This window comes from Trichechus manatus, unplaced genomic scaffold, assembly GCF_000243295.1.
Source record: "Trichechus manatus latirostris isolate Lorelei unplaced genomic scaffold, TriManLat1.0 scaffold00007, whole genome shotgun sequence".
In the NCBI taxonomy this organism is placed as follows: domain Eukaryota; kingdom Metazoa; phylum Chordata; class Mammalia; order Sirenia; family Trichechidae; genus Trichechus; species Trichechus manatus.
This window is the reverse complement of record NW_004443943.1, coordinates 4,859,560-4,875,688: the sequence shown is the minus strand read 5'-3', so window position 1 is coordinate 4,875,688 and position 16,129 is coordinate 4,859,560. Positions and strand designations below refer to the sequence as shown.

Sequence of the window (16,129 nt, the reverse complement as noted above, 5' to 3'; positions counted from 1 at the left end):
AAAAAAAAAAAAAAAGCAACCATCATCTATAACGTGTTAGGGCAAATTCCTGTCTGTTTCCTGGAGGATGTGCATCTACTGTTCATCCAGCATTCTCCATATCTGGGTGCTAAATACAAGTTAGGACAAGGGGTGTCAAGCCCAGAGCTGGGCAGAGGGCAGGGGCTCCTCTCTACGTGTTTGTTGAATAACAGAAAAGAATCAGGTGTGGGATAACCACATTGCCCTCAAGTTGATTCCGACTCATAGTGACCCTATAGGACAGAATAGAACTGTCCCATAGAGTTCCCAAGGCTATAGATCTTCATGGAGGCAGGCTGCCACATCTTTCTCCCTCTAAGTCACTGGCGGGTTTGAACTGCTGACCTTTTGGTTAGCAGCCAGGCACCTAACCACTGTGCCACCAGAGATAACCAACAGGCAATAACAAGTTGGAGCAAGATACCAACAGCACTTATACTAAAATGCCTTAAGTCCAAATCCATAGATTTAGTGTCAGGACAATAAAAAGCAGCTAGCAGCTTCTGTAATCAAAGAAAGTTTTTTTTTTTTTTTTAAAGTCACTGGGCCCTCTGAGTACCTAAGGTATTTCCCTAGGTACTTAAGATGTTTTTCTGGATACCTGAAGTATTTCTACATAATAATCTACATACAGTCAAGGTTCAAAAGGATGTCAAACAGTTAATGTACTTTCCAAAAGAGATGGCCTATTACCAGGCAGTGATTTGGACCCAAAGAAGTCCAAACTTCTACTTTATGGAGCATGTGCTTAAATTTTTACTCTTGGTTAACAAAGACATTAAAATCATCTAGCCGGTTTTTTTCTCAAATTTTAGCTTCTCTGTAATCTGGAGCTACTAAATGAAGCAGAGACACAATGTTTTGACTCTCAGTAAACGCCTTTGTTTAGATAAATTAACGCCTGCCTAGTGAAGAACCAAAAAAACAAAAAACAACAACAAAATCTCAATAGCTAAAAGTTATCACTTGAGTTGGTCTATTAGTATAATTTTTTTTAAAAAATCATCATTTACCTGCAAATAATTTCATAAATCAAGATTTTTCTATATTGAACACCAACTACTTTTCTCTCAATGTGTCTATTTTAGCCCTTCTAATTTAGTCTCAAAAAGCTGATAGCACAGAAGACCCAAACTGTTCATTTATGAAAGCAACACATGAAGTATTTAATGTAGGTACTAGATTTCTAAGAATCTTCTTAGCTCAACCCATAATCTACGCTGTTTTCATTCTTTCACTTTCCTCTCTCCTTCTATGGAAAACTTTTTTGAATTATGACCTATGTTGGCTGAATATTCCAACTCTGCTCCTAAGTACCAAGCGGCCTCATTTGATCCTCAGTGTCCTGAGATACCCTCATGGGCATTAACTAGATCACTCTAGACACACACCTGGCGCCTGCCGAGGCTGGCTGGATATGGAACAGATGAGTGGAAGATTATCACGTCACTCAACACTGCTTTCTTAAAAAAAATTTAAAAAAACTGGAATTTGAAATTGCCCATAATATTTCTAATTAATTTTAATGTAAGAAGTCTTTTGTTGTCACATAGTTCTGGATTAACACTTAGGAAATTGAGTCCGTCCAACAATATTCTATGAAAGGAACGTGGGTGGGCCCCAGAGTATAACAAGAAGAGAGAAATACCACCTAGATAATTTCAACCTACTGACAGATGCAAATTATGAAATTAAAACATCAATGACATTTCTTTTCAATCATCACCAAATAAAAAAGAAAATTAAAAACAAACAAAATGCCTCCCTGTGCCACCGCAGCATGGATAAGTTGAGCAACAGGTCTCCCCTTCTCTGCCTTACAAAATAAACTATAAGCTCATTAAATTGTTAGTGAATATGACACATTGTTTTCTTAAAGGTATTCACTGAGATGAATTTCATTTGGGAAGGTGTAAGGTAAAATTACCTATCCTCAGAACCTCTACGGGAGTCGGCCTGACCTTCCTTTATTGCTTCCACTTTGTATGTTGGTGACTCCCACACTTGATACTTCACAACCCTCTTGGCTGGAGAGGGAAGGGCTGGTTCACTCTGCTCTGAATTCCCTACAGCACCCAACCAGGGCCAAGCTGAATGAAAGTCAAGTGCAATCCTCAGCAGGTTGCTGGAGGAGCCCTCACATTCCCCTCAGACCTTTCTGAGAATCTGGCACACAGCTGTTGGTGTTAGTTGCAATCTAGTTGATTACGACTCACGGTGACCCCATGGATGCAAAGTAGTACTCCATGGGGTTTTCAAGACGGTGACATTTCAGAAGCAGATCGCCGGGCCTTTCTTCCAACGTGCTTCTGGGAAGGTTCAAACCACCAACCTTTCAGCTACTAGTCAAATGCTTAACAATTTGCACCACTTCAGCTATGGCTAGCACACAATAGGCCTTTCATAAACACCTGTAGGCTGAATTCTGCCTATTTCTACCCATAGTTACCACATGCTGTTTTGTGCCTTACTGGGCAGGCAAAAACCAAAATTCATTGCTGTCGAGTCAATTTTGACTCACAGCTACCCTAAAGGACAGAGTAGAACTGCCCCATAGGGTTTCCAAGGAGCGGCTGGTGGATTCGAACTGCCGACCTTTCGGTTGGCAGCCAAGCTCTTAACCACTACACCACCAGAGCTCCAAGCAAGCAAAGGGAAGGGGAAAAAAAATCACAGAAAATTTTCCAGCATTGAACAAACGAGTATTGTAATAAATTTTAACTATTAAATTGCACCCCATACATTGGATCTCAAAAAACCTGCTGCCATTGAGTTGATTCAGGAACCAAAAACAAGAGGGTGAATTATTTCTAAATAGTAACCATCAATCAAATTGTTAACCCTTTTAGCATTCTCTCCCTGAAAGAGAAAGCCCACACAAAGTAATGTTCGCAGTTTACTGGCATTAGCACTGGAATAAAATTCACAGTTATGGGTTTGACAGCCATAAAGATAAGAAAATTTGACAATCTTGGGGAAGTAGAAAGTGTCTGCAACGTAACATCTCTCATAGATCCTGACAATTAGATATATTTTCCAGAGCATTAGCTTCCCTGTCAAGAAAATTGCAACCATCAGCAGGCAGGAACATTTACTTTGCCAGGTTTGACTATAATTCAATATAACTAAAAGCAAGTGCATTGGGACTGAAAACAAAACCCAACACCTACCCACCGAGGAAAAAAGTAGGCAGAGGGGACAAGAAAGATTACTCTTACTTAGCCTGGCTGCAAGTTTAAAAGCTCAGATTAGCATTTCTAGGTATAAATACAATTATTACTTCAACGCATGATTTAAAATTAAAAAAAAAAAAACAAAACAGAATGCAAGGACAGTGTGTCACACTATCAACACCCTAAATTCCACTCTATAACCCACATGGACATCTACAAGGATTCAGCAAGTCTCACAGTCCTGTCTTCAGATACTACCCCAATCAGAACTCCAGGAAACCTGAACCTGTATGGATGCATCTCTCTATTATTTTCCATAGTTGTGTCCCAGAGGCAGCTGTGAGTATTTCAAGTTAAAGAAATTCATAAAGGAGCCTGGAATGATCTGTTACCATCACCAAAACCAAGGTAGCAAATCTGAAACTTCAGCAGGGCCACTTATTTCCCAAACCTTGCTCATAAATTCTCAGAAAGGTGAACCTAAAGACATGTTTTTCTGCTTTCAGAGGTGAAATGTATCACGCATGTCTAGGGATATGCTACAAGGTAGCCTTCAATACCACCCATGTTAGAAGGCAAGGGCTTAGGGCACACATTAATGGCTGTGGTCCCCCAAAGTATACAGTGTATCCACTCATCTACCCAGTCTTCTAACCAACACTGGTGAAGATGATGATTGCTGTTTAGTACATCGGCAGGAGAGTGGTCCTCTATGAGCTCAAATACAGGAGACAGTACCTACATCCTTACCCCAATAAATCAATTCTTCCCAATGCCTCTAGAGTCAACTCAACAAACCTGCAGAGTGTCTACCACATGTCAGGCACTGAAAATTCGAGGATAAACAAGGCAAATCCTACCCCCAAAGGAATTTACACATCTACTGTGGGAGGCCTGTGGGATGCGGGCTGAGTGGCTGGCAGATGGAACCTGTGGGACCACATCACCGGGCATATAACCCAGTGTATGGCTGAGGAAGTGGCAGTACCAGAGTCGACAGTGGTGGTGGGGACAGTACTGCCTACTTGGATTTATAAGGTAGAAAGGAGTGAAGGAGAAGTGAAGAGCATTTTAAGGCAGGAGGTACATTCTGAAGGAGCCAGAGAAACCTATTGAAATTCCAGGAACCCATAGTTCAGAGAGTAGCCCAGAGAGTCCTTGGGGTGTGGCTGTGAAGCAAGCAGGGGCCAGATCATGCATTACTGGTAAACCACCAGAAAGTTTACCTTGACCCAGAGGGTAACTGGGAGTCATTGAAAGTTTTTAAACAAGCAATGACTAACCCGTGACCCGTTGCCATCGAGTCGATTCCGACTCATAGCGACCCTATAAGACAGAGTAGAACTGCCCCACAGTTTCCAAGGGACAGCTGGTGGATTCAAACTGCTGACCTTTTGGTTAGCAGCCAACCTTGCTTTTAAGTCCAGTCTTGAACAAGAGTCGGCCACAAACTGAATACTAGTGATTCTCTAAACTCTTTCCCACCCCCAGGAAAAAAAAAAAAAAAAAAGGAGAACACTGTAAAAGACTATCACAACCTCCACTATTTTTTACCTACAAATGTGAGAAACTCTGAACACGGAAGAAATTTGAGAATAGCCTCTTTCAGAAGACTTGTGTACAGTAAAACCCAACTGTTAGGTCATACTTTCCCCAAAGTTGTGTCTAAAGTTGGGTGTTCCCATAAGAATCTAAGAAACTTTTTTTTAAACAGAAAAAAAAAAAAAAGACACACCACGCCTCTTAACAAGGGCAACGTCAATCTGATAGCTTCAGGGTGTCTGCCAAAATGAAGTGTTGAAAATGGAAAATAGTGTATTAGACTTGCAGGGTAAATGATCCAAAATGCACACCATTAACTATATGGCGGCTTTTATTGCTTACTGAAACCATTATAGTATTGATGCTTAAATAGCCAGGTTTTCTAATCATGCCATACCAACATGTTTTTCTACTATACCTTCAAAACATCTTTATATTTCTGTATTTCCCTAAATATCTATGATGAAAAGTTAATCCCATAGATAAAGACATTTAAAAAATTTATTATAGACCTTTATTTCCAAACCAAATCTACACTGAAGATCTGAGCCTGTCCTGAAAAGGCACTCACCCTAGAGAACCAGCCCCCACTGAGAACTTTGAAGCCATCCAATTATTGCCCACAACTTCAATTCCTCATCTGCTCAGAGACACCACTTCTTGCCATTTCTCACTACAATGAATCAGATGATCCACAATCACAGTTGCACCCACAGTACAAGCCAGACAGATCTGGCCTATTATCTAAAAGCTATTCTGACAGGTATAAGGGGTCAGGGGAGCAGAGTGGGAGAGAAGGGGGAATCTTACTCAAAAAGGTGAATGAGTCTTTTTTGGATTTATTTCCCCCACTCCAAAGAAAGTATGATCTATAATCTGCAGCCCTGCTCCACTGCTGATTTACTGGCTGAAGTTGGATAATCACTCAAAACATTCCATTCTACATCTAAGCCCCCCTAAATAAAATGTAAGTTATAACTCCCAGATGCACTAGGCACTTGTAGATACAGATGCAGATTCTTCCCCATAGATGATGTTTACCTGTATCCCACAGATGCTGTGAGAACACAGGTCCATGAAACCAGTCGTTTAATAAATGGGTAGCTTGATCACAACAAGCGCTCATATACCAAAAGAGATGGGTGAGACCACTATACTAGAGCTTCTATTAGCTTTTTGACTTGGCTAAATAAAAGAGAGCCCCCTTCTTCTTCTCCAGGGTGTAGCTGATCAGCAATGTGCCTCCCTGAACGTGTTCAGGGAAAAGGAAAGACACCCATAATCACCGTTAGTGCTCAAGAACATGAAAAGTTAATATCATAACTGGAGGAACTGAGCGATAAGAGCCAGAAAGGCAAGTAATAGGATTATGGTACAGTCTTCACTTCAAATTAACTAAAACAGTTTAAAAAAATCTAACATGGCCTTCACTTAATTAAATATCTAGGCATTGTCACCAACTTCCTAGGCAGCTACTAGCAAAGGCAATATTTAAGTCAGAGTTGTCAGGGATTCTGCATTTAACCTTGACATAACCCACCACTCAGTGTTGTTCCATGGACTCCTTACATCCACAGCCCCACTTCATGGAGTCACAGGCATTTCTCCTTCTCAATTACATACCTGAGAGGTCAAACCGACCCACTGCAATCTGAATCCTAGGTCATTAAAAAAAAACCTCAAAATCCTGAAGTAATCTCTTCTCTACAGGTGCCATACAGCTCCTTGCTAACACCTGCCAAGTAATAGGGGTGAACCCAAGTACTTTTGTCTCCCTGAATGTATTAATCAGAGATCAGAAAAGAACTGAGAGGTTTCTGATACTTGTAGGCTGTCACCTAAAACAATTTTCAACTTTACTCAGTAAGGCCACAGAACATTTCACAAAGTGAAATGAGGGTAAGCACTAAGAAATAAAGCTACCACCTTATCCAACACCTCAAGTCAAATATTCCGAAGGCCTCTGATACACTAGGAATGAACATATTTGTCCAGGTAAAGCCAACACGTTTGTGTACAATTTACAGACCTACTTATAATATGGCCGAAGTGTCAAACAGATAACCCTTTCATAGTCTCTCCACCCACCCCCCATCTCTCTCTCCCAAACAAACAAAAAGAGCCTGAATTGCTCACTGTATGCAAGAGGCTAGAGATCCAGTTTCATGTAAGTTTTACTACTTTCAGTGGTTTAAATTCTCCAAGAGACCAACCCTCTCATTTACTAACTCAAACCTTAAATAAACTGCCTTCACCAACTTCCCTCTCTTCTCAAACCCCCACTCAGCAGAAACATCTCTCTCAGCCAAGAAAGCCTGCATAGGAGGCTTGGAAGCTGTCTCTGCAAATTCCTCCCCCTTCCTACCATAAGGGCACTTCAAGAACTTGATAGCCAGGAGATGCATGAATATTGCTCTAATTCTATCCACCAGGACTGGATTTGAGCACAGAAAGTGTCTTCCTACAATCTATTTCTAACTAAGCTCCCAATCACACTGAAACTTTGGTGGGAACCTGCTTTCAAAACAAATTAAGGAGGCCATCCAGTTCCAGGGAATGAGCCTGTGTTAGGGGAAATATACAATCCTCCACTGAACTCTTTTTCCTGGCACAGGGTCAGCCTCAACTTACCCCATTTCATTTCCAGGGTGTGACCTTTGATCCATACTCAAATTCACCCCTTCTCCATCTGAAGCTTCCCTCTGATCAGCTATTGTGCAGCAGCTATGGCAACTGATCCCGCTGATCTGACATTTTCTCTGAAACTGTTTTGACCGGAATAGAGTTATCAGCATGGGGATTCTGCATGTTAATGGTGTGGCTAGCTGGCAGGAATGGTAGGTGAGAGCACACAATGTACTTTTTCCAGTTATGTTTCGCCTCATCAGCCTATAATGAGTGGCCTTTTCAAACGCCTACTACACCAGGAGTGAGACCTACAGGCCTAATCTTACCCTCTTCTGGGAAGCTCCCAGGGGCCAGGTGCAAACAGAATAGATGGCCTCTTCTCTTGTTAAGTATCTAGACTCGGAGGCAAGATACCCCTAGACACTCCACCACCAACGAAGCAAAGACACGTACATCTTGTTCAGCTAGAGACAGTCGCCACTCTTCAATCCACCTTCAGCCACAGCCCTATCCAGGCCAGTTTAAGATGCTGTACTCTCACTGCTCTATACTACCCCCCACCCACCCACCCGAAGGAACAAGCTTCCAAACAAGGTGGGTGCACCAGCTCCGGTACCCGCCCTTCCCTCTCCATCCTGGCCAGAAAACTCCACTTCCCGGATTCCCGGCCCCACTCTCCCGCCCCCTCCCCGGGCGATCCAGCTAGCGCCGTCTAGATGCCAGCTGAGTGCCCTGCTCAGCTGCACACCCCCTGCACCCCAAAAGCCAGACCCCTGGAACAGGGCCTAACTTCCTCCCTCTCCCCTACCGTAGGTTTGCCCAGATTCTGGACGCACACCCTCAGGCGTGCTAAAACTGAAGAAAGTCTCACCCCGCCCCCCAGCCACGCCGCCGGCCTCCAGCCCTGCCCCGGAGCGACCCCTTCCCGAGAAGCAAAAAAGGGACCGTGGGTGGTAGCCCCAGCGGTCTTCCGCGGCTCTCGGCGACTGGCCTGGACCCCAAGGGCGGACACCCGCTCTTCCCGCCGCACCCCACCCCCCACCCGGGGGGCCAGCAGGTCTCGGCAGGGAGTGTGCTCGCTGCGGGTCTCCGGGAGCCTCGGGGCTGCCCGGGTCGGGGTGCAGTCCCTCCTGGGGGGGAGGGGGGAGGAGGTCGGCGCTGCGGCGCGCCCCCCGGGGGCACTCACGATGGTCACGCTGGCTTTGCGCAGGTCGCGGTTCTCCTCCTGCAGCGCCTTGCACTTGAGTTTGTAGGTCTCCAGCTCGATCTTCAACACCTTGTTCTCCTGCTGCAGCGAGGCCAGGCGGTTGGTGAGCTCCTCCAGGCGGAACGGCGAGATGACAATGCCCCCGGATTTCCCACCGCCGCTGCCGCCGCCGCCGCCGCCGCCCGAGGTCGACGAGCAGGACGACTGCATGGCGGCCGAGCTGCTGCTGTTGCCCCCCGCCCCGTCCGTGTCGCTCTCGCTGGCGCTGTCCGCCATGGCCGCGGCAGGCGGAGGAAGAGGAGCAGGGAGGCGGCAGCGGAGAAGGCTGGGCTGCGAATGAGTGGGCGCCGGGCGAGCACAGGGGAGCGCCGAGCGGGGCGCCTGGCACCAGGGCGCAGACTCGGAGCGGCAGCGAGAGAAAGAGAGGGAGCTTCCCGCTGCCAAGGGACCTCCTCTGCCAGAGAACAGAGACCCCGCCCGGGCTCGGGCAGTATTGCACTGGGGCTCGCTCCAGCCGGGCCTGGCGCGGTCGCTAGGCCGCCCTGCAAAGCTTGTCGAAAGCTCCAGGACCCGTCCGCCGCCGCGGCCGGTTGCCTGGCGTCCGCCGACGAGCTGAGAATGCGCGGGCACGGCCGGTGGGGGAAAGACCAGGCCAGCCTCCGCGCCACCAGCTGGGCGGCCGCACGTGGTTCGGGGGAGGGCCTCCGAGCCCCCTAACCTAAACCCCGCGGCAGCCCAGCCTCTTCCGGGCTCGCGCCTGCTAGGGAGAAAAAGAAACCTGATGCAACGCCCCACCAGCCTCGCAGGTGCTGGGGCCACGTGGAAAGGTCAGCCTGGCTCCAGCATCCAGCCCTGGCGGAGCGGTGGCCCCATCTTCCGCCGACCGTGTGTGCGCGTGTCTCTCTGTCTGTTTTACACATACTCTCAGCCCCTGCAGTTTTATCTTCCCAGTGAACAAAGTGCTTGACTGGGAAGCTTTGGATAGAGCTAAAAAAACAGAAAGTTTCCCTACAAGGGGCTTGGGGGGGGGGGGGAATAGCAACCACAGGTAAACCTCGTTAAGAAAGAATTTGCAGAAGAAACATAGCGCCCTATTTACTCCTAATAATCTTACAAACCACAGAGCGCTCAATTGTTTAAACAAGGTGTAACTTTTTTTCTTTTGTTTTTTTGCATCTTGCAAACAGTACCAGCACATGGCATGCAATAGGATTAAACCACTAACATTTATTTAATCAAAAAGGAAAGAAAAACACTTCTTGTGGAAGAATTGAAACACATCTTTAAGTGCCAATTTTCCAAAGTCAATGCATATTATGCTATACAAATATGTCTTGGTCAGGTGAGAAGACATTATTACCAGCCTTTACTATCGTCTTACCCAGTCCTAGAAAACTTCAATAGGTTAAGAAATGACACAGATTAATTACTTTAACACGGAACCTTGATGGTTCAATGGTTAAGAACTTGGCTGTTAACTGAAAGGTTGCCGGTTCGAACCCACCCAGCAGCTGTGCTTCCAACAACCCTATAGGGCAGTTCAACTGTCACATGGACTCATTGTGAAATTTCGGTTCTACCAAAGAAGCGGCTTTGAAACATAAGAAATCCAAAACTAAATATTTTTATTTCCCCTCCCCCCCCCAAAGAAACGCTGGCAGGAAATTGGCCCAGCGGGTGAGACGATTCTAAACACTTTACGCGGTTGACACAAAACAGCTTTCACTTATGTATAAAAATTGGAAAGTGAAACTGACCAGACAAGTTTATTATCCAAGCTTAGTCAACGGAAGAATAAACACATGGAAACAGTAAAGGGGAGGGAAGGCTGGAATGTAAAAAAAAAAAAAAAAAAAACCTATTGTTTTTGAACTTTTTGATTTTTAAAATATGAGGAAGAATAAAGAAACAACTTGAGTGATTTTTATTTCCCCTTCTCTATTATCTTTAAACCTAAATTTGATCTGATGATTAAACTATTATTCAATGGCTAACGGAAAGCGGTATCTCCGAGTAAACTCGAAAACTCCAAGTGTTCCAAATGACATCATCTTTTACTAAAATGGCTGCTTCTAGCAGACAGCTCAGAAATGCCAACAGAAATTAAACCTCAAATTTCTTCTAGGTATTTTTTAGTTCAGTGCTAGAAGACTTCGGAACTTAGTCACTGTTTGGTGTGGCCAAAAGCGGGGGGTGGGGAGGGGGAGGCGTGGCTTTGCTCTTCAGAAACATATCGCCAATCTAAATAATGGTTATAAGTGATCCAGTTTAATTTTCACTCGATTATTTTTTTCTCTCCAACTTTTCCTTTTAGGGATCTGGAACGTGAGATAAGCAGCTTGTTAAATTGGAAACGCTTCTGGAAAACTCAATTGCTGGGTGAAATGGAAGAGAGAAGCTAGCAGGGAGTAGTACCACAGGAGGAAACTTAGATTTAACAGCATTCTTTCCACTTTATTCAGCACCTGATAGAATCTTAAGAGTGGGTCTGGCTTCCATACTTCACAAGTTTCTATTGTTCCCTATCCCATAGGCTTCCCCTCTTAGAGATCATTGCAACAGCAACATTCCTTTCAGGCAGAGCAGGGGGCAAATTGGCCTCTCAGCTTTATCACCGAGTAACTGCCTCGCAAAGGCAGCTTGACTGCTTCGAGTCAGCAGAGGGGTGGAGTTTGAAGCGCCGGGCTTTCTTAAAAGGTCCGCGTCGCGGTAAGCTTAAGAATGTATTGGTCTTGAATAGGATTTAGAGGAAATCTGCATTTCGACATGGTAGTTGTAGGCAGTAATCGCGTTTAGGAGACTTCAGGGGAAAGCCATCTTCTAAGGCTTCCCTGCTGATACAGATGGGAATGAACTGGAGAATATTTTTTCACTGTGGTTTTTATTGTTATTGCAAAGCAGAAGCATATCTAATTTTCTACGTCTTGTAGAAGTGATTCTCCTTATAAACAGACTATTTATCACAACATTGGTTCAGTAATAGCATTACAATGGAAACACCAGTTACAAAACCAATAATATTCTAAAGCTCCTTCTTGGCTTTGAGGGGAAAGAATCAAAAGAATAAATGGTAGTGTGTGGTGCCTGGAGGAAGGAAAAGCAAATTTAGTTAACCACCTTTACTGGAGAAATAATGAAATTTAGCTTTGCCCTAAATTCAAGCTGCAAAAATGTTAGAAAAAAGGAAAAGAATCGTCTACTGTTCTGAAGTCTACTAGCAAGGCACAATATCAAAATCTTTCTTTGTCTGATGCCATTTTTGCAGCTGATTTACTCTATGGCCCTGGAGATTTAGTGTTTTCAACGGTGAAATAAAATAGTGTCATAAATCATAGAGAAATTTTGTTGTTTCATTTGTAATGGCTATAAATAAATAGTACATATCTAATAATATTGACGTCAGAGCAGCGTGCTTTTCTTCAAACTTCAAAAGAATTTGGTGATTGCAGTACCCTCTCATGGTTTTGAAAATAATTGGGGTGAGCTGAGTATAAGCTGAGTATAAGCACAGGAGAATGTGCTACCATCTCTTGAAAAGAGAGGTGATAGTCTTCATTTAAATGCACCTTTGATTTAGTGGCTGTATCTAGTCCCTAAGTCTAATACAGACTTTCTCAACTTCAGCACTATTGACACTTAAAAACCAAACCCATTGCCATCAAGTTGATTCCAACTCATAGCTGGTAAAACTGCCCCGTAAGGTTTCCAAGGCTGTAATCTTTACGGGAAGCAGACTGCCACATCTTTCTCCCGTGGGGCAGCTGTGGGTTCTACCCACCCACCTTCCAGTTACTGGCCAAAGTCTTCAACCACTGCGCCTCCAGGATTCCATGTTGACACTTACCAAAATCCAAACCAAACCCATTGCGGTCAAGTCGATTCCGACTTACAGCAACCCTATATATAGGACAGAGTAGACTGCCCCATAGGGTTTCCAAGGAGTGCCTGGTGGATCCGAACTGCCGAACTTTTGATTAGCAGCCGAACTCTTAACCGCTACGCCACCAGGGTTTCATTATGGCCGAATAATTCTTTGTCATTGTTTGCACTGAAGGATGTTTAGTAGCATCCTTATCCTCTACTTACTAGATGCCAGTAGCACTATCTCTGGTTGTGACAGCCAAAGATGTTTTCAGACACTGCCATATATCCCCTGGGGGCAAAACTGCTCCCATTTGAGAACCATGGATCCGGTAGAACAATTGCTTTTGCAGGGCAAAGTCAGGCCCCGCTCAAAGTGGTTCTTCTGGCAGCACATTGATTAAATACCACAGAGTCATCGAGAGAGTCTCCCTCTCAGTTCATATTCCTGGTTTTAACTAACCAGGAGATCTCGGACCCAAAGAATCAGGTCCACATCTCCTACTATTGCTGACTGCAGTCATCCTGTTTCTTTAATATGTGTTTTCAATATTTTGCACTTATTAATCTCAAACTAGGCTTGCTCACACAACGTCCCGCCTTGGCAAGAGATCATGACTTGTTTGTTTTCCCTCAATATTTGTTCACAGGAATCAAAACCATCTCTACAAACCACAGTCTAAAGAAATAAGTTATCACCTGAAGTAAACCAGATGAGAATCAACTAAGAATTTCAGTAAAAAATGAAGCATATGACTTATGCATCTGGAGATTTTGGCAGCCTACAAGATCTAAAACTTCTCTTGACACAGAACGTCTAAAAATGCTGACCAGGAAATGCTTTTTAAATCCCATTAAATACACAGCAGAGCTCACAAGAAAGTAAGAAAAATCCTAGGGTCCAAAAGCAAAGAGGAAAATTGGAAACAACCCAAATGTCCAGTGAGCTGGGTAAGTAAATTCTATTAACATGCATGCAATGGAATAATAAAAAGCAATAAGAATGAATGAACCGCAACTGCATGAAACAACACGAGTGAGCCTTGCAAACATAATGACGAGCAAAAGAAGGCAGACACAAAAGAGTGTATACTGTATGGTTTCATTTAGTTTCATAAAGTTCGAAAATAGACATAATTAATCTTTGACATTAGAAGTCAGGCTTATGATGCTCCTTAGAAGGGAGTAATGACTGGAAAGGGTGCTAGGAGATTTCTAGTCATTTTGTTTTGTTTCTTATTTTTCTTGATCTGGGGACTCATTTACACAGGTATGTTCGCTTGTGAAAAGGTGTGGAACTATATACTTAGGATTTGTGTACTTTTCTGTATGTATGTTATCCAAAAAAAACCAAACCCGTTGCCATTGAGTCTATTCTGGCTCATAACGACCCTAGAAGACGAGCGGAGCTGCCCCGTAGGGTTTCCAAGGCTGTAATCTTTACAGAAGCACACTGCCACATCCTTCTCCTGTAGAATGGCTGAACCGCCAACCTTTTGGTTAGCAGTCAAGCGCTTAACCACCGCGCCACCTGGGCTCATTTACACGCATTTAGAGGTTTCATATTTATCCTTTATACTACCTACAAGATCCAGAAATCCCTAAGATATTATCTTTTGAAAATTGGACTGACATGGGAACTCCTGGTGGTTGAGTATCTTGATAAAATTTTCTATAAAGCAGGGCTAGAGCTATCATTGGTAAACAATCCGTGGTCACTCACGTTAGTCAAAGACTGGGATATTTAGTCATTTTTGTAGCTGCAGAGTGTCTTTTTTTTTTCCTGTCTTGTTCGAACCAGAGGCATGGAATGGCTTTATCTCATCATTGGTTTTATTCTGTGAGCATTGTCTTCATTGAGTTGGAAACATCATGGCCCGCTTTCCCAGCTGCCCACTGAGCAAGTGATAGAATAAGCAGCAAACTGGGCACAGCTGAAGAATTTTATCAAGTGATAGAATACTCAGCAGATTGGGCACAGCTGAAGAAAGAATTAGCAAACTAGAAGACTGATCTGAAGAAATTCTGAAAATGTAGCATAAAGACATATAGACATACAGAGATGGAAAAATATAAGAGCAGATAAGAAACTCAGAGGATAGAATAAAAAGGTCCAACACATATCTCACAGGAAATAGAGAATAAAGTGGAAGAATGGACAGAATACTTAAAGTGAGTGATAATGGCTGAGAACTTTCCAGAATTGATGGAAAATATGAATACTCATATTCAGGAGGTATAATGAGTCTCAAACAGGAGAAATAAAAATAAAGTTGTATCAAGAGAAATTTAAACACGTACTGGTGAAAATTCTGAAGAACAAATGCAAAAAAGAAAATTATATGAAACCAGAGAGAAAAGTGAAAACAGGGATTACCTACAAAGGACAATTACCTACAATCAAAGTGTCAACAGATTTGTTAATAGCAACAATAGAAGCCAGAAGACAATACAATAATAACATTAAAGTGCTTATAGGAAATAACTGTACTGGGAATTCTATGCACAACTATGCTATCATTCAAGAGTAAGGATGAAATAAAAATATATTAGACAAATACCTGTCTATCAGACTCCAGCTGAAAGGAATTTTACATGTTCTTTTAGAAGGAAAGAACAAGACACAAGAAAGAGCAGTGAGCAAAGAAACTTGGAAGAAAGTGAATAAATTTTAAAAAGCATTGACTATATATTAATGTGAAATAATAATAGTGATAACTAATGGGAATTTAAAAATCAACAATAATAATAATTACTATTTTAAGGAAGATCTAAAACAACAAATGGGTTAAGGCCATCTAAAGCCTCTGCCTACCACTCGTCTGTCAGTTTGTCATACTGTGGTGGCTTGCGTGTTGCTAGGATACTGGAAGCTATACCACCGGTATTTCAGATACCAGCAGGGTCACCCATGGAGGACAGGTTTCAGTAAAGCTTCCAGACTAAGACTAGTAAAAAAGATTTGGCAATCTACTTCTGACAGCTAGCCAATGGAAACTCTGTGGGTCACAATAGAATAGTGTCTGATATAGTGTGGACCAGGCAATGTCTCATTCTGTTGTACGTAGGTCGTCATGAGTTGGAGCTGAATTGACAGCAACTGACAACAGCAACGAAAGACCTTGTTATGTTCAAAAGGAGAGAGAAGATAACACAGTCTCAGGTAGTAAATGTTAAAATTTGAAAGTAAACCACTAAAAGAATAGAAATGGACGTTTTAACTTCCAAGTCAGTCAAGAGGAATAAAAGAAAACAGAAAAGACTTGATCAATCCAATAGGAGGTTAGAAAATAAAGGAGAAAAGAGAACTAGAGAAAATCAGAATAAACAGAAATCATCCTCACACACAAAAAGATTATGGAAATTCATGCAAATATATCAGGAAGTGAAATAACTGTAATTGAATCTACCTATTAAAACATAGATTGGGCAAACCTACTGCAAAACACCTCTTTAAAGTGTTAAAAAGCAAAGATATCACCTTGAGGACTGAGGTGTGTCTGACGCAAGACATGGTGTTTTCAGTCACCTCATATGCATATGAAAGCCGGACAATGAATAGGGAATACCGAAGAAGAGTTGATGCCTTTGAACTGTAGTGTTGGTGAAGAATATTGAATATACCATGGACTGCCAGAAGAACAAACAAATCTGTCTTGGAAGAAGTACAGCCAGAATGCTCCTTAGAAGCAAGGAT

The 16,129-nt window shown here is 43.1% G+C and overlaps 1 protein-coding gene across 1 annotated transcript in view; it reads right to left on the bottom strand.

Annotated features, from left to right (window-relative positions):
- CCDC6 (coiled-coil domain containing 6) overlaps positions 1–9,065 on the bottom strand; it is a 134,270-nt gene extending 125,205 nt beyond the window's left edge. Inside the window, exon 1 of the mRNA XM_004369865.2 lies at positions 8,551–9,065. Coding sequence (XP_004369922.1) covers positions 8,551–8,847 — 297 coding nt within the window. The 5' untranslated portion in view covers positions 8,848–9,065. The remainder of the gene's footprint in view (positions 1–8,550) is intronic.
- Positions 9,066–16,129: the final 7,064 nt, after the last annotated feature.